This window comes from Mastomys coucha, unplaced genomic scaffold, assembly GCF_008632895.1.
Source record: "Mastomys coucha isolate ucsf_1 unplaced genomic scaffold, UCSF_Mcou_1 pScaffold6, whole genome shotgun sequence".
NCBI lineage: Eukaryota > Metazoa > Chordata > Mammalia > Rodentia > Muridae > Mastomys > Mastomys coucha.
The window spans coordinates 124648467-124674970 of record NW_022196912.1 but is presented as its reverse complement, the minus strand read 5'-3'; the positions used below and the strand labels follow the sequence as shown (position 1 = coordinate 124674970).

The window sequence follows — 26504 nt, the reverse complement described above, 5'->3', positions numbered from 1 at the left end:
ACCCCCCCCCCGCCCCCTGCTGTCTGCAGTTCAGAATATAAAGTTCTTAGCTACTGTTGAGGAGCCCTGGCTATCAGCTTCCTACCATGATGATGATGGACCAACCTCTGAAATGCAAGCCCTCAGATAAATGCTTTCTTTTTAAGAGTTCCCTTGGTGGGGGCTGGACAGATGGCTCAGTGGTTAAGGATACTAGCTGTTCTAGAGGTCCTGAGTTCCACCACATGGTGACTCACAGCCATCTATGATGCTGCGATCTGATGCCCTCTTCTGACATACAGGTGTACATGCAGCTAGACCACTCATTCACATAAAAATAAGTAAATAAATATTTAAAAAAAAAAAAAGAAGTTCCCTTGGTCATGGTGTCTCTTCACAGCAATAGAACACTGACTAAGATGCCAACCCTCCAACCGTACCAGTGCTCTTGGTTGCCACTAAAACTAGATAATAAGAACCTACTGCTGAGGACACTACACAGAGCACAGAGAAATCAGCCAGGGCTGGAAAGATGGCTTAGAGCATTGACTGCTCTTCTGAAGGTCCTGAGTTCAAATCCCAGCAACCACATGGTGCCTCACAGCTATCCGTAATGAGATCTGATTCCCTCTTCCGGTGCGTCTGAAAACAATTACAGTGTACTTAAATATAATAAATAAATAAATAAATCTTTAGTAAAAAAGAAAACAGCCTTCAGTGGGTGCTATGCGGGGTGTTAGAGGACAGATTAGTGGGTGCTATGCAGGGTGTTAGAGGACAAATCAGTGGGTGCTATGCGGGGTGTTAGAGGACAAATCAGTGGGTGCTATGCGGGGTGTTAGAGGACAGCCATTAGTGGGTGCTATGCGGGGTGTTAGAGGACAGCCATTAGTGGGTGCTATGCGGGGTGTTAGAGGACAGCCATTAGTGGGTGCTATGCGGGGTGTTAGAGGACAGCCATTAGTGGGTGCTATGCGGGGTGTTAGAGGACAGCCATTAGTGGGTGCTATGCGGGTGTTAGAGGACAACCGTCTTCAGTGCCCCCCATTGTGGATCCTGTGCTGCACTCCTCACTTGTCAGTGTACCAGTGCTATATCTGTTTCTGCTGAGGTATGAGGCCCGTGCCACTGGAGGGAATTCATGCCTGTTATTATAAGTCTGCTTAAAAGCCCAAAGCTGGAGAGGTCACAGGCATTAGTGGAGAAACTACTATTGTCGTTTTGCTAAATGGACATGTTGTGGCCATTTAAATATTTAGGTTTATGCCCTTAAATTAATGCTTCTTTCCTGTTAGTCAGAGAAGTTTCTATTTGGAGTAGGCAGAACTTAATGGCAAAGCCTCAAAACTGGTCAAAGTGCTGAGAATATGAGACAATTGAATGCTAAGCCCTAAACAGAACATCTGTATCATCCCCTTCAAGGCTCAGGGAACATCTCTGAAGAGAGCGCAATAAGGATGTAAGAACCCCAAGACAGGAAGGAGCGTTGTAGAACATTACCTCTGGGGATATATGGTCATGAAGTCACCACTGTGACGACCCCAGAAGACCAGTGTGAGATTGAGCCCACTGACATTCCAAAGCGAACAGGGGAGGGCTAATAAGACCCCCGACTCCCAGAAGGAACTACTGACAGACTGTCACTTCTTCAGTTGTGTAGCTACTGGTTGTTGCCGGTACTCTTGTACATAATGAGCCACATTCATGCTCATCACAACAACCCTCACTAAGCTCATTAGGTCACATACAAACTGGACATGGTCACAGACATGACTGGAAAATTGTTTGCATCCTTCCTGATAACATTTCAGGGAAGCATGAAAGGTCACCAACCCTTTGCCAAATAGCAGCTACGAGGACAGCAAACATGTTTGAGGAGCTGAGTTGAACCCTGCACATAGCATGTACATACTGAAATGTCATGAGACGTCCTGAAAACTCATCCAACTTGTTCCTTTGTTCTGACAAGACTTGTACTGTGTAACTCTAGCTGGCTTGGCACTTTCTATGAGCTCAGACCAGCCTTAAACTCATAAAGATCCTCCTGGCTTCAGCCTCCGAGTGCTGGAATTATAGGGCACCACCAGGCCTGCCTCAAACATGGATAATTTTTACTGTTGATTCTGCAGGACAATTCTTTTGTCACAGAAGTAGGAGCTTACAGAATACTGAAAAAGTTCATGAAAGAAAATGTTGGCAGCTCAAGGGCATGGTGCTGGAGAGCACATGGAGGCAAGACTGCTGCTGCTGCTTACTAAGATAAAAGGCGGCGATGGCAAACAGCTCTCTGAAGTCACCTTACCTGGTCTAGATCAAGAGAGGAGTAGACGATCTTCCCTTTGTCATCTCCAGAGAACAGCTTCATCCCATTGGGGCTCCACGCCAGAGCTGTGATGCTGGTCTTATGAACACCAGTAACATCAAATCTTCGAAGCTATGGGTGACAAGAGATCACAGGGAAGGAGAGCTGCTAGGACTGCAGTCCCACTTTGGGGAGAGCTGGTTTTCCAAATAGAACTGTACACAGATCCCTCTGTCTATCTGCATTCGAAATTCACATGTAGGCCAAGAAAATGGATAATAGCACTCTCTGCCAAACCTGAGGATATCAGTTCAATCCCTGGTCCTATATAGTGGAAGGACACACACACACACACACACATACACGCATGCACGCACGCTAAAAAAAATAGAAAAACCACAAAAGTGCATTAAGTAAAAATAAGAGCACTGATTTGTGCTTTATGTCAAATGTTCCAAGCAGGGGCAAAGATGTCACCCAATTATATAAACGGAACAGTGTCAGACTGAATATCCACTTTCCAGGCAGATGAGGACTCCCTGCCACCCACACACTTTACAGAGATCCTCTGACCTCTGCCTCTGGAGTGCTGATCAAAGGCTGGAGTCGCCATATCTAGCTCTGAGGAGTTCTCATCTTAAAAATGTCAGAGGGGCTGACCAAGAAGAGAAGCAGCCTTGGAACGGAGCACCCACCTGCTTGTTCCTCCCAGGCAATGAAGAAACGAGCTGGAAAACGGCAACCCTCCCGGAGGCGGTGCCCGCTGCTACAAGGTCATCAAAGCAGCTCAGCAGCTTCACCACAGTGATGGACTCTGTCTTCCCCTACATGAAGACACAGCAGTCAGTCACCAGGGATCTATGCCAGACAGACACTGAGAATGGAGGAAATAAGACCAGCTATACAGCTGGAACCATCAGAGAAGGCTCCTGATTTCTGATTGAAAATGTACACAAAGTCAGAAAGACAAATCATTCTAGGACTTCTGCATTTTAAAAATTATATTATAGGGCTGGAGAGATGGCTCTGCAGTTAAGAGCATGGACTGCTCTTCCAGAGCTCCTGAGTTTAATTCGCAGCAACCACGTGGTGGCTCACAACCATCTGTAATGGGATCCAAGACCCTCTTCTGGTGTGTCTGAAAAGAGCAACAGTATACTCTTATATAAAATAATTCTTTTTTTTTTTTTGGTTTTTCAAGACAGGGTTTCTCTGTATAGTCCTGGCTGTCCTGGAACTCACTCTGTAGACCAGGCTGGCCTCGAACTCAGAAATCCCCCTGCCTCTTTCTCCCAAGTGCTGGGATTAAAGGCGTGCACCACCACCACCCGGCTAAAATAATTCTTTAAAAAATTATTATAATAAAATATAGAGAACCCCATATTACCATGTGCATATTTTGGTATATAATATATCCATAATGGACAGTCATCCACCATCACCCTCCACTTCCAGAATTATTTTCATCTTGCAAAATAGAAGCTTTACCTCCATCAAATAGTAAGGCCATTCTCCCACCCAGCTCCTGCCTATGTCTTTCTACTTAGCCCTTAAAGATGGTGAAAGGCTGGAGAATCTTAGAATTTAAAATGAGGGCATTTACTAGAAATGTATGTATAATGTGTAGCCTTTACCTAAAAGGGAGCATGGAAAACCTTTGTATCAAGCCAAAAAACGACAAGTAGGTAGTTCTAGGAACCTGGCTCAGAGCCTCAGGGCTCTGGTTCCCGATACCTGCCCCTCCTGAATGATCCACAATGAGGGCAGAACTAGGAATGAAGGTCTACTGGTTTATGAGACTCTCCACCCTAGATGAAGATTACGTTCCTAGAATGAATATGTTCCCCTCCCTAACTGAATACCTTGGGCTGGGTCCCTCTAAAAATTTCCACTGTTTTTATGTTCTGTTTCCTTGGTAACCCTCTCCCCGCCCCCAGCCTGTGGTTTTTCCCTTAAATACCCCTTACTTCTTGTGTTCGGTGTCGAACTCCTCTGGCAGACAAGGTCATGAGATCGACCCTGGTACCGGTATCCCCAATAAACCTCATGTGATTGCAGCAAGTTCGGTCTCTCGTGAGTCATTGGGTGGTCGCGTCATCCTGAGACTTGAGTAAGGATCTCCCCAGTTCTGGGGGTCTTTCATTGGTAAAGGCCTGTCCTTCTGACTGCCATGTTACCTAACACAATGTCTGTGAGGTCTATGAGGCATGCTGTGGTGTCCATCAGAATCTCCTTCATTCCATCCCTTTGTACAGACACACAGTGTGCTTCCTCATTAACCTTTTGCTCTGTAGCCACGGATGGTTTTGAGACAGGGTCCCTCTAGATGACCTAGGATGACAAATTGCCCACCCTCCTGCTTCAGCTTCCCACATGCAGGGATTATTGCACTTCTGTCACCACACCTGACTTTACCCTCTCCTGGGGTTGGTTGTCTGCCTGTTTGTTTGTTTGTTTGTAGTAGAGAGCTTTTGGGGCCACTTGGTAGGAATTTGACATTGGGCCAGGACAGGGAAGTAAGCTCTTGCAGGAATCTGATTTGGGGCTAGAACAAAGAAGTAGGCTTCAGGCAAGAATCTGACTTTGGGCTAGGATAGGGAAGTAGGCTCAGATATCTAGATCATCCAGATACGCCCTTAGAACAGTGCTCTCCGGACTTCCTTTACTGCCTAGCTCGTTCCTTGACTATTTGTATTTATTGTCTTGTTTGTTCCTTAACCTAGAACTCACCTTATTACTTGCATGTAATTAAAATGGTATAAAAACAGATTGGTAAAAAATAAATTCACTTAAACCTCAGAAATGACTGGGGTCATGCTACAATGTTGTCTAATTGTCTTCTTTTTTAAAAAGATTTATTTATTACAGCTGGGTGGTAGTGGCGCACGCCTTTAATCCCAGCACTTGGGAGGCAGAGGCAGGCGGATTTCTGAGTTTGAGGCCAGCCTGGTCTACAGAGTGAGTTCCAGGACAGCCAGGGCTACACAGAGAAACCCTGTCTCGAAAAAAACCAAAAAAAAAAAAAAAAAGATTTATTTATTACATGTAAGTACATTGTAGCTGTCTTCTGACACTCCAGAAGATCTTGTTACAAATGGTTGTGGGCCACCACGTGGTTGCTGGGATTTGAACTCAGAACCTTCGGAAAAGCAGTCAGTGCTCTTACCCACTGAGCCATCTCTCCAGCCCCACTTTAGACTTCTTAATCCTCTTCTACCTCCAAGTGCTGATATTACAGGAATATGCCACTATTTAGGGATTTCTGCAGTGTTGGGGATCAAACCCTAAGTTCCATATATGTTAAGCAAGCACTGTACCAACTGATCTTCCTACACTGAACATCCTTACATTCCAGGAATCAATTTGACTATGATCGTAATATATAATTCCTTGAACCTGCTGCTGAATCCAGTTTGCTAGTATTTTTTTATACTGATGTTCATAATGAATACTATTATATACTTTTTATCTCAGACTTGTTATCAAAGTAAAATTAGTGTTATTGTTTTAAAAGGTTTTTTTGTTTGGTTTGGTTTGATTTTTGGTTTTTTGAGACAAGGTTTCTCTGTGTAGCCCTGACTGTCCTGGAACTCACTCTGTAGACCAGGCTGGCTTCGAACTCGGAAATCTGCCTGCCTCTGCCTCCCAAGTGTTAGGATTAAAGGCGTGCACCACCACCGCCCGGCTGATGCAGTAATTTCTACAGCAGTCAGCCTGTCAAATATATAAGAACAAGCTCCTTATCCTGGGTACCAAGTGAAGCTTCAGTTTACCAAAATAGGTCATAGTCCTGGCCCTCTTGTAGATTAGCTTTGAGACATGCACATAAAAAGCTGCCTACAGCAACTGGGGGTGGCACCGACAGCTCACTTCCACATGGTACTCTACAGCTCTTAGAATACTTTCATGGGCTATAAATAAGTCCAATGCCAGATGGAGATACAGGTTAACAAAGCTGGATCTTAAGTAACAAGGAACAGAGTGATGCATTGAAGATTCTTAATGTTGCTAGTATTCCCAGTCAGGTCTTTCTTGACTATGGTTAGAGGCAGATGGGAGGAACAAGGGAGTGGGGCTAGGAAGGAAGACCAGCTAGGCCTGCTGCAACCTTTCAGGCCAAAGTTAGCAACAGCCAAGTCTAGCAAACCATTAATGAAATGGGTCCCTAAGGCAGTAAATCCACAATGAAGACAAACCCCATCAAGATCTTGTTGGGCTGGCAAGAGCAATATAACAACAATGTAACAGCTTTTTTGTTTTTCTAGACCGGGTTTCTCTGCATAGCCTTGACTGTCCTTGAACTCACTCTGTAACCCAGGCTGGCCTTGAAGTCAGAGATAGGCCTGCCTCTGCCTCCTGAGTGCTAGAAAGGCACGAGCTGCCACTGCTGCTGCCACCACCTGGCTTCTTTCTCCTAAGGCAGTGTCTCTGTGTGTGGCTTGGCAGTCTGCAACTCATGCTCACTATGTAGGCCAGGTTGGTCCAAATCCAAAGAGCTCTGCCTGCCTGCCTCCTGAGTGCTGGGTTTAGAGGAATATACTACCATGAGCTCTGCCTGCCTATCTCGTGAGTGCTGGGTTTAGTGGAATACACTACCATGCCCAGCTACAGCCATCTTCTTTATTGTTCTATTGTGTTAGGCAACTTGTTAAGCACTCTTTCTGCACTGCTAAAGCTACAAGCTACCTAGGGAGAGGTATAGCTATCTTCATGTTATAAAACAAGGGCTAAACTCCAAGAAGCTCAATGATGTGTTTAAGGGAGTTAGAGTCAAGTCAGAGTCCACAAGCAGGTATAACTGTCTCTAGGCCTTCTCTGAGAGAATTAAAAATCTCACTGACAGTCTGCTAGGGGCGTGAAAAGGAAGGAGGATACATGGATTTTATTCTCTGGAGCTATGTTACATTAGAATGATGGTGACAGAAGATCTCACTGACACTGTTTCTAAGGGAGAAGGTGATAGAATAGGTTCTGGACACACAAAGCCTAATGTGGTAACAAGAACATTTTCCCTAAGGATATGTAACTACAAAACCACATTACACAAGGAAGCAAAATAGTCTATTTAGAGATCTTGCCATGCCATAGCACAAATTTAAAACTGTGCAATTTTCTGTATAGTCTCAAAATAAAAATAACCATTCAGTATGCACTGCAGTGTATGTATGTATGTATGTATGTATGCATGTATGTATGTGTATATATGTTTTCTAGTAAGGCTGTGTGCTAACCTTGAGTTAATATTATTTAATCATTAATAAATGCCACAGTTTCCAAGAACCAAATTACCCCAGGAAACAGATTACCAGCACTTACGCATAATTCAGATAGAAACAGACTATAAGATGTAGAGAGAATCTCTTGTATACTATATGGAAATATTACCTGCTAATAAAAAGAACTGTTGGCCTATTAGCATAGGCAGGAAATAGGAGGTGAGAGTTCCGGCAGGGAGAGAGGATTCTGGGATAGAGTCATGCATGGGAGAGATTTGTCCCGAAGGCTGATGGAGACAGTTACATGAACCTGAAGAGAGGTAACTAGGCATGTGGCAGGACTTAAAATAAACAGGTTAAGTTATGAGCTAGTCTGGGAACAAGCCCAAGCTTATGGCCTATTCATAGCTATAAGCTATGGCAATTATTCATAAAACCTCAGAGTTATTATTTCAGGAACTTGAGCTCTGGTGGAAAAGCCTGCAGTTACAATGAGGCTTCAACCTCAGACAAACACCTGGAAATGCTAAGACGGGAAAACAAACAAACAAAGAACCTTTGAAATGTACTGTTGAGTTTTCACAAAAGTAAGGAAAACCCACAGCACCAAAAGTAAAGACAGTGCAGCCCAAGCAGGACAGAAAGTGGTGCTGAAGCCGCAGACTACCCTCAACCTCCTTTCCAGCTGTGACTACCGACCACACAATCCTTGGGTCCCCAGCCTGAGGAAAGCTGAGGAGAACGAACTGCAAGTATTGTAAGACCCTGCTACAGTGTCCAGTCTACAGTGTCCAGATAGACCTCCAAGCTTGGCGCATTAGACTCCATTTCTCAGCAGACTTGTACTTCTCCACTGACCATATCTGGAGAGTCTAAGCACAGGTGTCTGACCTTGTCTGAAGGATGGTCTCCGGAGCTTCCTGCATGATTCAGCACATAAGTCCCACTCAGCCATATGATAATTAGGTATTATGTTATGACCAATCAGCTCTTTCTGCCTATAACCCCCAAACCCTCATATACCCTAACCCTGAAACAATAAAGCTGTCTCCCTGAAGGGTATCTGGAAGTCCTTCCATCACACTCATAGTCATCTGGACCCTGCTCCCTGCTTCTGCTCCCTCTACCCTTGTGGGCCAGTGACCAACAACCTCTGAGGAGAAGAGAGATCCACGGCTGGTACCCAAACAGCAACTCCTGGAACTGAGTTTGTGACCCTGCTCCTCGAGGGTCACAGCATCTTTGCCTGATCGTCCTGCTTGAGGATCCCTCCTCTGTCCCTTCCTTTGCTTTACCTTTGTTTGCACCATAGGGTAGGGTCCCAGTACAGTCTGAGGAACAACTGAAGCCTCTCAGTTGGGGTGACTCCCTCACATTGGCTAAAGGTCCCCCTACCTTCTCTCCAGACCCAAACAGCCTGACTGAGTGTAGGTAATAACCTTTACACCTCTCATAAAAAAGCCTGGTCACACAGCAATCAGTTTTTAAAAGTCACTAGGATAGGTGCCAGTCTCTTAATCTGTCTGTGCTTATTGGAGCATTTCCAATCTTCTCTGCCGTTCCCTTGCCCCCAGCAGAATTGCCTCTGGAACACTGAGCAATACCCAGCAGCACTTCCTGTCTTTTCTATAATGGCAAACTCAAAGTCACATCAGCGGGATTTACTAATTCATTCCCTAGGGCTTCACTTAAATGGAAAGGACTAGTTCCATCCATTTGCCTAAGAATTTCATAAATTCATTGTTTTTAACAGCTGAGTACTACTCCATTGTGTAGATGTACACATTTTCTATATCATCCTGAGTGAGGTAACCCAATCACAAAAGAATACACATGGTATACACTCTCTGATGAGTGCATATTAGCCCAAAAGATCGGAATACACAAAGTACAATCCACAAACCACAAGAAACTCAAGAAGAAGGAGGACCAAAGTGTGGATGCTTCTGTCCTTCTTAGAAGGGGGAACAAAGTATCCATGGGAGGAGTTACAGAGACAAAATGTGGAGCAGAGTCTGAAGGAAAGGCCACCCAGAGACTGCCCCACCTGGGGACCCATCCCATATACAGTCACCAAACCCAGACACTATTGTGGATGTCAACAAGTGCTTGCTGACAGGAGCCTGATATAGCTGTCTCCTGAGAGGCTCTACCAATGCCTGACAAATACAGAGGTGGATGCTTTCAACCAACCATTGGACTGAGCACAGGGTCCCCAATGAAGGAGCTAGAAAAAGGAGTTTGCAGCCCCATAGGAGGAACAACAATATGAACCAACCAGTACCCCCAGAGCTCCCAGGGACTAAACCATCAACCAAAGAGGATACATGGAGGACCCATGGCTTCAGCTGCATAGGTAGCAGAGAATGGCCTTGTCGGTCATCAATAGGAGGAGTGGCCCTTGGTCCTGTGAGTGCTCTATGCCCCAGTGTAGGGGAATGCCAGGACCAGAAAGCAAGAGTGGGTAGGTTGGTGAGCAGGGGGAGGAGAGAGGGGATAGGGGGCTTTAGGAGGGGAAACCAGGAAAGGGGATAACATTTGAAATGTAAATAAAGAAAATATCTAATAAAAAAGAAAGAAAAAAGAAAAAGAAATGGAAAGGACTTAAAATCTCCCAAAAGAAGAGCCTGGACTTCCGGACTGAGGTGCTTAAACTCACCCCATGGGTCATGTCGACAAGATATTTCTGACCCTGACTTCTGGATGTGTGTTGCCTAGATGGTTAATAAAAAGGAAGCCCAGGAAGGCTATCTTTTGCCCCTCTCTTTCCTTCGTATGATAGCTGCCATCAGGCTATTCATAGGGAAAACAGAAAACCTAAGGATGAACTATTAGAGGACAAAATACAGGAGAATAAAGGGGAAGACTTGAATGAGGAAGAAGACCCTGAGACTTGTCTAGTGGCTGATTCAGCCACTTTAGAAAAGGCAGTAGACTTAAACAGAAGTCACTCCCTAGTCAACAGCACCTCTTCCCCTTACCCTCCTTTTCCACTCTATGAGCCCTCATTGGCTACAGAGGTCAAAGACAAAGAAACTAAGACCAAGGCTCCATAAAACATCCAGATAAACTCTCTTATATCCCTCCCTCCCCACCGTGGCCATTGAGCGGCCTGTAATCTCAGAGACACTGGGAACAAATAACTTCAGCCCCCTCAGCCTCAATGGCCCAAGGATACTGAACCTTCACCCACAGAGACGTTTCTGGTTAACCCATTTGTATCCAGACAATTCATGCCCCATAAACCAAAACTATCTCACAAAGGTTCAATAACAACCGTTTAACTATCCAAGACTAGAGAGATAAATGTTGATCTACTCTCCCTTGTCCTCTGTTCACTGGGAAGCCCTTAGAGATGAACGTCAGATTCAGGTTAAAAAAATTAAATACATAATCAACAAGTAGGACCACAACAAGGACAACCCCCCTCAGTTAAAAATTGCTACTTACTATGACCAATTGTTTACCCAATGTAATTTCTCCACAGGGATTCAGCCCTGCTAGCTGCTTTGAGCAAGTCCCCTTATGTCTACACCACTCCTGGGACCATTTAACCCCCTTGTCCACAGGGCCTGGAGAAGTCTTTTCACTGACTCCTAAAACAAAAACCAACAGAGACTCCCTGACTTCATACTAAGAGTACAAGCTAGTTTAGACAGAAAAACAACAGACCCCACCCCCACCCCGGCAGCCAAAGTGATTGTACTGGCTGGTTTTGTGTGCCAACTTGACATAGGCTGGAGTTATCACAGAAAAGAGTTTCAGTTGGGGAAGTGCCTCCATGAGATCCAGCTGTGGGGCATTTTCTCAATTAATGATCAAGAGGGTAGGGCCTCTTGTGGGTGGTGCCATCCCTGGGCTGGAAGTCTTGGGTTCTATAAGAGAGCAGGCTGAGCAAGCCAGGGGAAGCAAGCCAGGGGAAGCAAGCCAGTAAGTAACATCTCTCCATGGCCTCTGCATCAGCTCCTGCTTCCTGACCTACTTGAGTTCCAGTCCTGACTTCCTCTGGTGATAAACAGCAATGTGGAAGTAAGCTGAATAAAACCTTTCCTCTCCAACTTGCTTCTTGGTCATGATGTTTGTGTAGGAATAGAAACCCTGACTAAGACAGTGATGCTTGTAAACAATCTTATTTAGGAAGGAATGACCCCAGAATATGGGCAGGCTTGCCAGGGACAGTGACAATAAATGGATTGTGGCTACAATCCCTATGGCATTGGGACTGACTCATACCTACTCTCCTCTCTTGCCCAAATCTTTGCAGCAGCAACATGGTCTAATCCAACATGCTTTAAATGTGTAGAGACTGGGCATTGGAAAGGAGACTGCCCAAAAAATGACTCAACTACCCCCAACCCTCCCAAGTCTGTCCCTGCTGCAGGAAAGACATTCATTGGGAAAGATTGACAAATCCTAACATGACAAAGATGGCAAGGACCCTGCCACCTCTAAACTCCTTGTGCGGCAACCCTCAGCCCCACCAGGAAGAAGGAAGAAGCTATAAGACCACTGTCACTAGTATAATAGAAAATAAACTTTCAATAAAATTGACAAAAGTTTTAAATGCGTAGTAGACACAGGGCAGAAAAGACCATTCTAAGATTAGCCAATGTCCCTTCTCATTGGACTCTCCTAGCAGGGCCTCAACTGATGGGAGTAGGTGGTCTCTCCCAAGCATTATTAGCCACGACTTTTATAAGGCCATTAGTCCCCTAGTGGCTGATGTGGCCACTAACCTGCTGGGTAGAGATATCTTAGAATCTAATGAATCTTAGAATTAAATGTGTTCCTTGCTAGTGGAGAAGAGAATTGCTTCAGAATAGAAAATTACCAAAAATATCAAGATCAAAAGAGCCCCCAACTCTAAGGGCCACAGTTGAATAACTTACTACCTGCCTAGAACGGATCACAGAAGATCTTGTCTGGGTGGAACAATGGCCATTAAACAGGGAGAAATTAACAATTTTACAACTAGTTAAGCACCAGTTAGAAATGGAGCACATTCATCTTTCTAGAAACCCCTGGAATATCCTGTTTTTTGTATTGAAAAAGAAGACCAGGACCTGGAGGCTTCTCAACATGGCTGCCCCTTTACCTCTGTTATACCTATAAATATCCTGCTATTAATTTTAGACATTAGAAATTGCTTCTTTTCAATACCACTCCATGAACAAGAATGCAAAACTTTGCCTTGTCAGTCCCTAAAGTCACCAGCTCAGGACCAGCTGACAGGGTGGACGGGAGAGTACTCTCTCAAGGCATAACTAACAGTCCCACCATTTGCCAGGAACCTGGAACTCACACACTAAGATCCCTTATTACATTGTAGAAATAAAAGTAAAAACAAGGGACTGGCAAGATGGCTCAGCGGGTAAGAGCACTGACTGCTCTTCGGAAGGTCCCGAGTTCAAATCCCAGCAACCACCCATAATGAGATCTGATGCCCTCTTCTGGTGCATCTGAAGACAGCTACAGTGAATTACACCAGAGCAAGAGGGGCGGAGCCAGAGCGAGCGGCCTGGCAGAAGTCCTGAGTTCAATTCCCAGCAGCTACACACATGATAGCTCACTGCCATCTGTACAGCTATAGTGTACTCATATACATAAAAGCAAATAAAATAAATCTTTAAAAAAAAAGTAAAAACAAGATTTTGAAAAGAAAGTAATAAAGTTAAAACCTAACGGCCTAGAAATATAAGAATAAGGTTCTGAGAATGGAAACGTCTGCTTGTACAAGGTCTTGAGAAAAAAAAAGTTTTTAGAGGTCAGGTTAGCTGGGCTGAGCTAAAACTAGCCAGAACATAAATAACTAATAATCACAATGACATTAAGACTAGATGTTCGCCGGGCAGTGGTGGCATAGGCCTTTAATCCCAGCACTTGGGAGGCAGAGACAGGCAATTTCTGTATTCGAGGCCACAGGACAGCAAGGGCTATACAGAAAAACCCTGTCTCGAAAAAACCAAAAACCAAAAACAAAAATACCTCCTTGTCCAGCTGCATATGTAGCAGAGGATGGCCTAGTCGGTCATCAATGGGAAGAGAGGCCCTTGGTCCTGTGAAGGCTCTATGCCCCAGTGTAGGGGAATGCCAGGAAGTGGGAGAGGGTGGGTTAATGGGAAGGGGGAGGGAGGAGGGAATAGTAGTTTTTTGGAGGAAAAACCAGGAAAGGGGAGAACATTTGAAATATAAATAAAGAAAATATCTAATAAAAAACAAACAAACAAACAAACTAAAATACATCCTTGGCTCACTATGATCCACGACAACCAATCCAGATCCTTATATTCAATTTTTCCCCCACAATAGTTGGAGCCTTCTATCAACCTTAGGGAATCCTAGAACAGCTCCATACACTAATAGGGGGACCACCTTGACTACTAACTGAGGTCAGCCCTTTATCCATCATGATAAAGACAGGAAGAGAGTGCACCTTACAAATTATAAATAAAGAATCTAATGTAATTATTTTACCTTTTGCTCTCCCAGACATCCAATGGCTCCTGAGAAACCATGCCTCTTTCGCTAATAACCTCATTGGCTTTCCAGGACAGATAGAAAACCACTACCCCAAGGATAAATTGCTGGTGACTATACCACTCTTTAGATGACTTCCTCCTTGAGACTCTGAGTCATATTTTTCTCTCTCACAGATAAATCTCCCCAATTTAAAAACCGTATGCCACCTTCCTGATCCTCACATACCTAGAAGGACCACTTAATCTGTACTCAGACAGCACTTATGCGGGCAACGTACTCCTTAGCTAGCTCCATCCTATATCAGATTTGGTGGTCTTTTCCTTACTCTTTCCCTACTTTTTCAACGATACTTCAAACCAGAACATGTCCCATGATTATCAGCCATATACTGCGGTCACAGTCCTCCCTTCCCACACTCCTTTCGGATGGCAACACCTTAGTTGGTAAGATTGCCTTTATTATATCACTCACCACTAAAGAACCCCATCAGCTGACCCATATTAGTCTGAAAGGGCTGCAGCTCAAATTCTCCAATACCCCCACAAAACACCTTAAACGCATCCTTAAAATTTGCTCCTATGTGACTCTCTAATTGGTACCCCTGTTACACAAAAATTGGGTACCAATCCTGGAGTCCTTAAGGCCAGTGCACTCCCGCAGATTGACATCATCCATATTCAGTCATTTGGTAGAAAAAAAATTGTATTAGTTACCACAGATACCTATTCCCATTTCACCTGGGCCACAGCACAGACTAATGAAAACTCAAAGAAATTAATTAATCATGTGCTCTCCATTTTTGCTATTATGGGAGTCCCTCTCAAAATCAAAACTGATAATGGACCAGCTTTCAAGAGCCACCAATTCCAAATTTTCTGGATAGAGTTGAAAAATTGTCCACAATACTGATATCCCTCACAACCCTCAAAGTCAAGCCATCATTGAAAGAATACGTCAAATAATTAATTAATTAAACAAACACAAGGCTCCCTACCTACAAACACTCAATTAAACTGGCATTATTCACATTCGATGGGTTAAATGTCTATGCTACCCAAAGTTAAACCTCCCACTGTCCTTCACTGGAGACAGCCACCACATAGACCACCCATTCTGGCCAGGTGGAAGGACCTAGTTGATGAGGGTTGGAGGGGACCCAATACTCTGTTAACAGTAGGAAGGGGATTTGTTTGTGTCGTCCCACAGGACCAACCTCTTGCCCGGTTTGGATACCAGCCCGAAATGTCCGACACGTCCCCTCCAGGCAAAAAGATAGCACACCAGGGGAGCACGGAGAAGACCAAGAAGAAGTGATGCAGGCACCCACCCGAGGACACACAACCACGTCACCTGTAAGAACACAGCAGCCCGCTACCGGCCTCCTCTGTCATTCTAAGGGCTGTTATTACTCTGCTTAACACCAATGCTTCAGCTAACCCCTCACCCCCTGCCCTCCAACATGATGCTCTGGCAAATTTAAGTCAGGAAAACATATCAAGGTAGAAATCAAATAATTGGGACCAGAGATTGCCCACTAATGGGATATCAAGAACCCACAGAATTTGTGATATACCCGAATGCCAGTAGATATGTTCCAGATGAATATGCTTGCCTTACTGATCCCTCATGTCTCAGAAATGTTGATACCTATGGGGGCTGCCACTACTTCAATCTCTGCAGGATAGAGCAGTGACTGACTTTGGGATCAGCTGGCGCCAAACAGGAGAGAAGGAGACTCATTTACTTGATGGACAGACAGTGATGGTAGCTATGCCATAATATATATTGCAGATTCTCAGCATGATCACTGGTGTGCCGGGGTGACAGGAAGATTTGCTAAATTCCTTAACACTGATTTTCGTATCTCTCAACAGCTTGTACCTGCAGCTAAGCTTGTGTTGATTCTTCATCATATTGTCTTACAGGAAAAACAAATGGAGGAACAAATGAAGTGAGCAGCATTCTCTGTAGTCAAAAATGCAATATACTGCTGACTTCCTCCTGTCTACCACACACCCAAAAATGCCTCTCACAGGTTTTTTTTGTGCCTCTAGCACCCATCCCTTGCTTGTTGTAGTGCCCACAAACGCTTCTGTGAATTCACCAGCTGTCTTAGTTAGGGCTTCACTGATGTCAACAGACCATGACTTAGGCAACTCTTATAAGGACAACATTTTTTAAAAAAGATTTATTTATTTATTATAAGTATACTGTAGCTGTCTTCAGACACCCCAGAAGAGGGCGTCAGATCTCATTATGGATGGTTGTGAGCCACCATGTGGTTGCTGGGATTTGAACGAAGGACCTTCAGAAGAGCAGTCAGTGCTCTTAACTGCTCATCTCTCCATTACCCACATAAGGACAATATTTAGTTGGGGCTTACAGGTTCAGAGGTTCAGTCCATTATCATCAAGGTAGGAGCATGGCAATATCTAGACAGGCATGGTGCAGGAGCTGAGAGTTCTTCAAGGGACTCTAGAGAACCATGACTAATACATACCCTATCCCTGAAACAATAAAATAGAGCCATCTCACTGAAGTGTCTCCAGAAGACCTTCCATCATACTCACAGACATCCAAACCCTGCTTGCTGCTTTTTCTCCCTCCACCCTTGTGGGCCAATGGCCAATGAACCCCAAGGTAAAGGCACATCCAATCAATAGCCAATAACCTGTGGAGAGCCCTTGATGTTGCTTCTATAATATTGGCAAGAATATTTACACTGGGCTAGGAGGACAAGGGAGTGGGCCCAAATAAGAATCTTTACATTTGAGCTAGGAGGACAAGGAGCGGGCTCAGATAAGAATCTTTACATTTGGGCTAGGAGGACAAGGAGCGGGCTCAGATAAGAATCTTTACATTTGGGCTAGGAGGACAAGGAGCAGGCTCAGATAATAAGAATCTTTACATTTGGTCTAGGACAAGGGAGTGGGCTCAGATAATAAGAATCTTTATATTTGGGCTAGGAGGACAAGGGAGTGGGCTCAGATATGAACATTTACATTTGGGCTGATACAAAGCTCAAAGTAAAAAAAAAAAAAATGAAGCTGAGGACTGTCTGGCATTCCTTTTGTCTTGGTCATCCTGATAAGCTCCTAGACATAGTGACTATTTGACTTTGTTTATTGCTTTGTTTAATCTCTTTGTTTATGGCCTTGTTTGAATACTTTGTCTTTGATGTAAGAACTGACCCTATTTTTTGCATGTACTTAGAATGGTATAAAAGCAGACTGGGAAAAAATAAACCTGCTTCAGCCTCAGAACTGGCTGGAGTCATGTTATAAAGTTGTCTAATTTTCTTTCTTTAATCCTCACTCCATCCCTCAAGACCCCGTTCACTGACCGAGCTGGCTTGGTCAAGGACCCCACATCCAAGGCAGACACAGTGAGAAGCTGGGATGAGCATCTGCAGCAAAAGCTGTAACTTCTGCCAGGCAGTGGCAGTGCATGCCTTTAATCCCAGCACTTGGGAGGCAGAGGCAGGCGGATTTCTGAGTTCAATGCCAGCCTGGTCTACAGAGTGAGTTCCAGGACAGCCAGGACTATACAGAGAAATCCTGTCTCGAAAAAACAAAAAAACAAAAAAACAAAACAAAACAAAACAAAAAAAAGCTGCAACTTCCTAACTTCCAAGGATCTAGCTTTAAGTAAGAGTAAGCCAGGAGATGATGGGTCTGCTGGCAAGTGAATTCAAAAGACATCTGTCTTCTCCAGGTACTACCAGAATGAATAAAATGGAAGGATCTTGCTCAGTGGCACAACACATGCATAGCATGCACAAGGCCCTAGTATAAGGGAGAAAGAGATAAGGAATAATACAAATAATAATCTGCTCCATTCAGTATCAAGCTTTGAGGTTTTCTCTCTACTTCAATGATGCTATACCAGACAGTTAATCTGCAGACTTGTGTGTTGGGGGCACTACAAATTCACTAGCAGAGGCAACCAACTGTGGAGTGGTCTTAATCCTCACATACTGCAATCCAATAGATCAAGTATTGCTGGGTCATAGGAGGACACAGTCAGGCTGGACTGTGCAGAAAGACAGGTAGGTGAAGTTGCTGTCCATGGATGAGAGCCAAACACAAAGTGATCTGTTATGATATCCATCTTGGCTGTCACCCAGACAGAGTTGCCTACGTTGCTCAAGGTGGTTTCCAATTCTTAAGCTTTGTTAACCCTCACTTCTGCCTCTCTAGTGTGGGCCATCATGCCACTGACTGGTTTGCTGTGGGAGCCCCTTGTTCCTCGAAATGAGTAGAGTTCTGGCCAGGTGGGCAAAAAATTCAGTGGATGACAAACAGAGACGACACAGGGAAGTGCTGAATCTGAGTGTATTTGCACAAAATGAAAACCAGGTTTATATAGTATGCAGAAAACAGGGCGAATGACAAAAAGTCACGCAGGCAGGTGACAGTCACATCAAGGTCAGTAAGATCAGACAGCCAGGTGCAAAGTGGAAGAGCAGTGGTGCCCTTCCCGTTGGGCTATCTTGGCAGCCCCAAGCTAAATTCTCTGGGTCTGAGGCAAGCACTAGGAGGTCCCATTCTAGCGGTTCTTGAGAATGTCCTTGGCTGTAACATAGACAATTAGTGATGGAAGCCCTTCAACTACTCTCTGGTATATAAAACAATTCTGCCTTGTGTGGGACTGCTCTGAGAATTCTAACTATGTTTACAGTAAGCAATAGTGCCTGACTTCTATCTCTAACTCTGGAGATACCCTGTCTGATAAGACAGCTTTCTAGTAAGAATTCCAAGCTAACAACAGCTTGGTATTAAATTAAGATATATTGGAACACTGGGCTGGTCAGGGAACAATGTTTAATCTTAGTTTTAGCTATTTACAAATCATTTCTTGGGGCACCTTTATGCCTGAATAAGAAAGCACGTTGACTATTGGAAAGACTAATCTGGAACACCTCTGAGTTAGGAGATGCCAATGAATGAATACTCAGGAGGTTAGCTCCCTTTGAAGCTGTACACCTCAGGTCCATGATCAGGCCTTCAAGCCTGACACTCAGATTTTACTGGAGTAGATGAGTGGGCATGCCACATCACACTCAGTTCAAATTTCTCTGTTCTCACGCCTGAACTCAAAAGTTGATCTTGAGTATACGGATGACATATTGGACATATACACTGCTTGGAAAAGGGACTGAAACCAGCATCTCTGAAGCTCTTGTGCACCTCTGACCACACATGCACTTCACAGGACCTTGCTTTGAATGAGAATCAAGTTGACCCTTGTTTACCATATTCCCTTGTTAATCCTAACTTTCTCAAGCTTATGCACCCTTGAGGACTGAAGTGGACAGTTTCTAATGGTGACTCAGCACATGGAAGTCTGCCTTCAACCTTCCTGAGCTCATACTCAATCTTTCTGGTGTCTGCTGTCCATCAGCCTGACTTTCTGGCGTCTGCTGTTCATTAGCCAGAAAATGACTAATGGCCATACTTGAAAGGGTGAAGATTAAGCCCAAAGCCATCTTTTTATTTTACAATAAATGATTATGCAAACAAGAATGCCCAGTGGGGGCCAGGCAGTGGTGGCGCACGCCTTTAATCCCAGCACTTGGGAGGCAGAGGCAGGCGGATTTCTGAGTTCGAGGCCAGCCTGGTCTACAGAGTGAGTTCCAGGACAGCCAGGGCTATACAGAGAAACCCTGTCTCAAAAACACCAAAAACACCAAAAAAAAAAAAAAAAAAAAAAAAAAAAAAAAAAAAAAAAAAAAAAAAGAATGCCCAGTGGGATGACCTACATATTCTACCTCCCCACCCCAAGTCAATCAACTTGGGCAGCAAGTATCTTTCCAAAAGTTGCTTTGGCAAGCAGGGAACAATCTCTGATCAAATACTCATCAGACCAGAACAGTTCCACAACAAGAGCTGCTTGCAGCACAGGCCTCCAACAAAGCAGTCCGTCTATGGACACAGCACACGGCCTCCCTACTCCCCAAGTGGCACAGCACATGATTCCCTTCCTTCTATCACATTCTCTTTGCTGGTATAAAAGCAGTCCTTTCTTAGTCTGGCCAGGAAGACATCTTCTTCCTATTTTATTTTGCATTATTTATTTATTTGGGATGTGTGTGCATACACACTGTACATGCTGTGTGCAGGTCAGAGGATAACTTACAGGAACAAGATCTCTCCTTCCACTATGCGGGGCCTCCAGAAAGAATTCAGGTTAGCAGTCTTTAGTCATCAAGCAGACTTGTCATTCCTTGTTTCATTTTGTTTTGTTTAAAGACAGGGTTTCTCTGTGTAGCCTTAGCTGTCCTGGAACTCTATCTGTAGACCAGGCTCTCCTCAAACACACAGAGATTTACCTGCCTCTGTCTCTGGAATGTTTGGGTTAAAGGCCTGTATTTCCACTGCCCAGCTCGCTGTTTCTTTTTCTTTTTTTTTTCTTTTTTTTGTTTTTTGGTTTTTTTAAGTCAGGGTTTCTCTGCGTATCCCTGGCTGTCCTGGAACTCACTCTGTAGACCAGGCTGACCCCGAACTGAGAAATCCGCCTGCCTCTGCCTCCCAAGTGCTGGGATTAAAGGCATGTACCACCACGCCCGGCTCGCTGTTTCTTTAAGATGACTCTGGCCTACTGTTAACTCTCCTGTCTCCCTCATTCCTAACTTCCTGTACCACATATTGCTGTCCTCTGGCTAGCAACAAAACCCCCTGAAGCATAAGTCTAGTAATCAAAGCGTTAAGGAAGCCTGGTGAAGCCTGGTGAGAATGTTCAAACTGGCAATCCCAGTACTCAGTAGGCTGAGCCAAGACAGCCATGAATTCAAAGCTAGCCTGAACAACAGAGTGAGACCTTGTCTCAAAAATTAAACAAAACTGTTAAGGAAGATTCTATTTAAAAGATACCTGGACTGATTTTCTGGACCTACACCAAAGCATTAGGCTGGCACCACCCACCTTCTCAGGCACCTTGGCAGGCTGCCTTTCCTTTATACACAGACAAAACCACATCAGGAGAAAGTGCTCTTTGTGAGCTGGCTCTTGGCAACGGTGAAGTCGGACAAAGCTTTCATTATAAGCTTCTTGTGATGAGCTAAAGCTCAACAAACTTCAGCAGTAAATGCAAAATATTCTGGAATGGTTAAGAAGGCCAAATAAGATCAGAATCACTTCTTTTTCCTTCTATACTAACAAAGAACAACTGCTAAGTTTTCATATAACTTTTAATGAACTGGAGGTACAAAGGTTTCTGCTTCCTTTGAAAACTTCTTTAACTCTCCACTGTAAGATGGAACAAGGTGTGATGCCTGGGCTGAAGAGGGAACACAGGCCTAAATAGAGATGCCTGGGCTGAGGAGGGAACACAGGCCTAAACAGAGATGCCTGGGCTGAGGAGGGAACACAGGTCTAAATAGAGATGCCTGAACTGAGGAGGGAACACAGGTCTAAATAGAGATGCCTGGGCTGAGGAGGGAACACAGGCCTAAACAGAATTGGGTAAAGCAAATGACTCAGCAAGATGGACACCTAGATGCCTGATTAGCATTAGCTGTCAAGTGACAGGAAACAATCCCCCACCCTGCTAGGGCTATCTCTTACAAGCAGGCAAGTGCTTCAAACTCAGTCACCCCACAACCCTAATACCTAAAGTGTTGACCAGTGCAGTGAAGCAGGATCCTGCTTCATTTCCCGTCTATGCTCTTACCAACTGTTGCAGGCCATTTATGGAAAATATCGTTATTGGAAAATAGGCTCCAACCCTAGCCTAACTCGAAAGCCAAGCTGATGTCCAACAGGTTTTAGAGTATTTCAGGTTTGGGATTTTTAGATTGTGGACATTCAAACAGTATAATCTATGCAAATAGTCCAAAATCCAAAAATTCAAAAAGTGGACCCAATTCTGGTCTCAAATATTCCCACGAGTAATCGTCAGCCTATATATCTCCCCACTCAGTTGTGTGCACGTCACCGTGGATCTGCCCTTGTCTGTGCGAGTGCCACATGGCTTCATTACTGAAGCTTTGTAAGTCTGCTTCCCAGGAGACTGCTGTCGCCTAGCTGGCTCCTTATATACTATTTTAGTCATTATAATCTCATCTACATTTTAAAATCAATTTGTTAATTTCCATGAAAAACAAATGTGGGGCTGAGTAGTGGTGTGTAACGCCTTTAATCCCAAAACTCAGGAGGTAGAGAAGGGCAGATCTCAGTTTGAGGCCTGACTGGTCTATAGATTGAGTTCCAGGTCAGCCAGGGCTATACAGAGAAACCCTGTCTAGAAAAAACAAATGTGGGGAGGGAGATCAGGGCTGAGACTGTAGCTCAGTAGGCAGAGTGCTATCGTGGTAAACACGAAGGCCTGTGTTTGATCCCCAGCACCACATAAACCAGGAGCGGAGGATGCACCTGTGGTCCCAGCACTTGGGAGGTATAGGAAGAAGGAGCACAAGTTAAAAGATATCCCGGACTATGCTGGGCAGTGGTGGCGCACGCCTTTAATCCCAGCACTTGGGAGGCGGATTTCTGAGTTCGAGGCCAGCCTGGTCTACAGAGTGAGTTCCAGGACAGCCAGGGCTACACAGAGAAACACTGTCTCAAAAAACCAAAAAACGAAAACAAAACAAAAAAAAAGATATCCTGTACTACACAGAGGATCCACAGAAGACTCTCTCTGAAAAAGGAAAAAATAAATCCCACATGTGCACTCATATACAAACTTAGAATTAAACTGCACTACAGGAATGGAGAGATGGTTCCGTGGAACTGGGCTTAGCTCCCAGTACCCCGAAGAGAGCTCACACCCATCTGTAACTCCGGTCCTAAGGAATCCAGTGTGAGAATGAACCCAGATAGATAACAGGCTGGCCTGGAACTCGAGCACAGTGGCTTTAAATGCGTATCATCTTCCTGTCTCTGACTCCTAAGTATGGCAATCATAGGCAAGAGCTGCCACTTTCAACTAATATGTATTCCTTACTATCAAAAATATTTTAGAATTAAGTTCCTAGCCATCAGTAAATGGAAGCAAGCCATGATAAGGACACATAGGGCCTCCATGGTGCAATGCTACGAACACAATCAATGAACAGATGTCACGTTATCACCAGATCCAGGAGCGAAAGCCACAGGAAAAGAAAAGGGGAGACACGAGACAGGCACACCTTTAGCTGCAAGGAGACACAAATTTCTGCATCATTTTGGAAACTACCAGGTTAAAGTTAATGAAACACTCATCACTCTAATGAACCCTGACTCTTACAACTGAAAAATAGGATGGGCATGTGCAGGTTCTGGGCCTTTCCAATCCTCCTGCTAAAATGGGCTGCCAGAAGAGATCACCATAATGTTGGGCATGCTCATATAATCTTTGTTAAGTGTCATGTTCTAAGCAAGATGTTCCCTCAACTTCCTGCTAGCTGTTACCACCTCTCTTGGCACCTATGAGCCCCTTGTCTGATTTATTCTGCTTCACTTGCTTGATTTTTAAAATGGAGCTTACTTCTCTTATTCTTCTGATCCTTCCTTCCACAAAGGCAGAACTGCACACAGTGTTTTCTACACAACCCTAGGATCCTGCATGAGAAAGAACACTGACTCCAGAGGTACCTACTGGCTGAGTTTTCTGAGAGAGCAAGCATGGAGACACCATGAGACTGAAAGCTAGGAATCCCCCTTGGGTATCACACCATGTTTCCTCCTGAAGGCAAGTTCAGGAAATTACACCAACAAGCTAAAGACCACGCAAATAGACATTGTATATTTAGCATCAAATCAGGCAGTTAGAAGCTCTGGTCTGTCTTCATCTGTTTGGTCTGTGCCATACCATCCTAGCCATGTATTTAACAAATTGGTAACATTTTTGTACTTGTTGTTAGCACCTTGTAACATTTTCTTCATCATGTTTGACAGGAAGGAGAAAGAAATGTTCCCCTTCCCACTGACCGAATTCCAAAGGCACTAATTTCAAAAGTGCATGGTAGCTATATTCACCACATTAAAGGTCTGCATCCTTCTTTGGGAACATAGCTTCATTTTTAAAAGATGCTATTTCAAGGGGTTGAGGAGATGGCTCAGTGACTAAGAATGCTTGCTGTACAAGCATGAGGACCTGCGTTCAAGTCCCCAGCACCCCTATTTAACGAGGCAGATGTACTTGTATGTACAAGTCTATATGTACAAGCATGAGGACCTGCAAGTCCCCAGCACCCATATTTAACAAGGCAGATGTCTATATGTACCTGTAACCCCAGCTGAGATAGATGAATCTGGAACCTCAATGGTCAGCTAGCCTAACAAAATGGCAAGTTTCTAGTTCAGTAACAGACCCCGTTTCAAGGCAACAGAACAAAGAGAGACAGATGAAGATGAGACTGATATTCTCTTTTGGCTTCCATATATATGTTTTTCATCTGATTACCCAGGGATGGGGGTGTATACTTATCAAGTTATATACTTTAAATTATATTTCAATGAAAAAGCAAAATGTACAGTTCGACTAGAACTCATGGAGGCACACTTTATGACTCATAAACTTGGTGAATGTTCCACATGTATTTATTTGTAAATGTGTACCCGGTTGGAATGGCAACACTCCCTCCCTTAATCCAAGTGCTCAGAGACAAAGGTAGGCTAACCTCTGTGAGTTCATGACAGCTAGTCTAAATAGTGAGTTCCAAAGTCGCCAAGGCAACAGAGGAACTCCCCTTTTGTAATTTTTGAAGCAAAATATATTACTATAGAGCAGATACTCAGTCTAAGTTCAAATGCTAGTGCCGCCCATCTGCAGGTTACTTACTTACATGCTCTGTGCTTCAGTGTCTCCCTGACAAATGGAGATGATAATTTACAAACCTCACAGGGTTTGTGAAGATAAAATAAGTTAGTGTATGTAAAGGTTTCCAATAGTGCCTGCTGTAGCATAAGCCACATGAAGGCTAATCATTTTTGTTATTTTTAAATAAACACAGAAAGCTGGAGATATGGCTCAGTAATAGAGTGCTTGTCGAGCATGCATAAGGCCCTGGATTTACTCTCAGCATCTAGGAAAAAGAGGGTGCTGGTGAGGTAGCACAACAGGTCAGGGGACTTCTCACCAAGCCTGGTAAGATGAATTTAATCTTCTGGACCCACATGGGGGAAGGGCAGGACTGAACCCTGGATTGTTCTCTGTCACTCACACAGGAAAATAAATAAACAAATAAAAATAAAAATTACAAAAGGGGAGATTCATTTAAGTTAGGTTTTAAAAACCAATTTTAAATCAAAATTGTAATACTTGTGTTGATTAAAACAAGAGTTTTATACTCTAAACACAAAAGCCTTGCCTCAAAGGCCACCAACCACAGATACAACAGAATGCCATAAACTTGCATGGTAGAAGCCAAGCTCAGTCTCATAAAAATAACATAACTACCAGGCAAAGCTTCAAGTGCCTGAAATAGTAATGCTTCGGAGACTAAGTCATAAGGATTATAAGTTCCAGGCTAGCCTGAGCTATATACATAGTGAGGATTTTTTGTTTTGTTTTGTTTTTTGTTTCTAAGGTTAAAGCTATAGCCTGGTATGGTGGTACACATCTACAATCCCAGGACTCAGGAAGCAAAGGCAAATGGATCTCTGTGAGTTTGAGGCTAACCTGATCTACAAAGTGAGTTCCAGGATGGCCTAGATGGTTATACAGAAAAAAAACCTGCCTCAAAAAAAAAAAAAAAAAAATCAGGCCAGGTAGTGGTGGCACATGCCTTTAATCCTAGCACTTGGGAGGCAGAGACAGGCGGATTTCTGAGCTCGAGGCTAGCCTGGTCTACATAGTGAGTTTCAGGACAGCCGGGGCTACTCAGAGAAATTTTGTCTCGAAAAACAACAACAGAAAAAAAAAAATCAACAAACAAACCAAGATTAAAGCTATATACTTAGTGAGATATAGATCCTGATTATACTATATTATGTTACATTATATTATATTATAGTATAGTATAGTACATTTAGCTGGAGACGATAGTTATGTACTGTCTGAGGTATGAGAAGTCTAGCCAGTCAAAGGTAAAGTACACCATGTTGGAGCTGGAGACGATAGTTATGTACTGTCTGAGTGAGGTGCAAGGAGACTAGCGGGTCAAAGGTAAAGCACGCCATGTTGAGCAGTTAGGGCCCCAGCAGGAGAACCAGCTGGTACATCCTCAGATGCAAGGAAAAGCAGACTTACTTCGAAGTTGTACTTCTTCATCTGGTTGAGATGCCGGCAGTACAGGTAGAGCATGCCGATGCTGCTGCCCACCGCAATGTAGTCTCCGTTGGTATCCAGGGCTGTGAGGTAGACCACAATAGAGCGAAAGCCTCTCTGGATCTTTGTGGGAATGGCATTGAGGAGATAGTACAAAGGACAGAATTCTCGGAATGTTACAGGCTCCGATACTGATGCCATGGTCAAGGTTTCCACAGATGTTCTTCAGACGGTATGAATGTTTATCCGTCATCTAGGGAAACCTGCAGGCTACAGAATACAGCATTGTAACTCTTTCAGGCCTAGTCATGTCAAAAAATAATAATGTTTAATAGTGG

The 26504-nt window shown here is 44.0% G+C and overlaps 1 protein-coding gene across 5 annotated transcripts in view; it reads right to left on the bottom strand.

Annotated features, from left to right (window-relative positions):
• Tecpr2 (tectonin beta-propeller repeat containing 2) overlaps positions 1 to 26504 on the bottom strand; it is a 92968-nt gene that overhangs the window by 56836 nt on the left and 9628 nt on the right. For all 5 annotated transcript variants that reach the window (XM_031357697.1, XM_031357700.1, XM_031357701.1 and 2 more), the window contains 3 exons: positions 26149 to 26436; positions 2977 to 3105; positions 2282 to 2413 (listed from right to left, as the gene is read on the bottom strand). In XM_031357697.1, the coding sequence (XP_031213557.1) occupies positions 2282 to 2413; positions 2977 to 3105; positions 26149 to 26367 (480 nt within the window). In that variant the 5' untranslated portion in view covers positions 26368 to 26436. The remainder of the gene's footprint in view (positions 1 to 2281; positions 2414 to 2976; positions 3106 to 26148; positions 26437 to 26504) is intronic.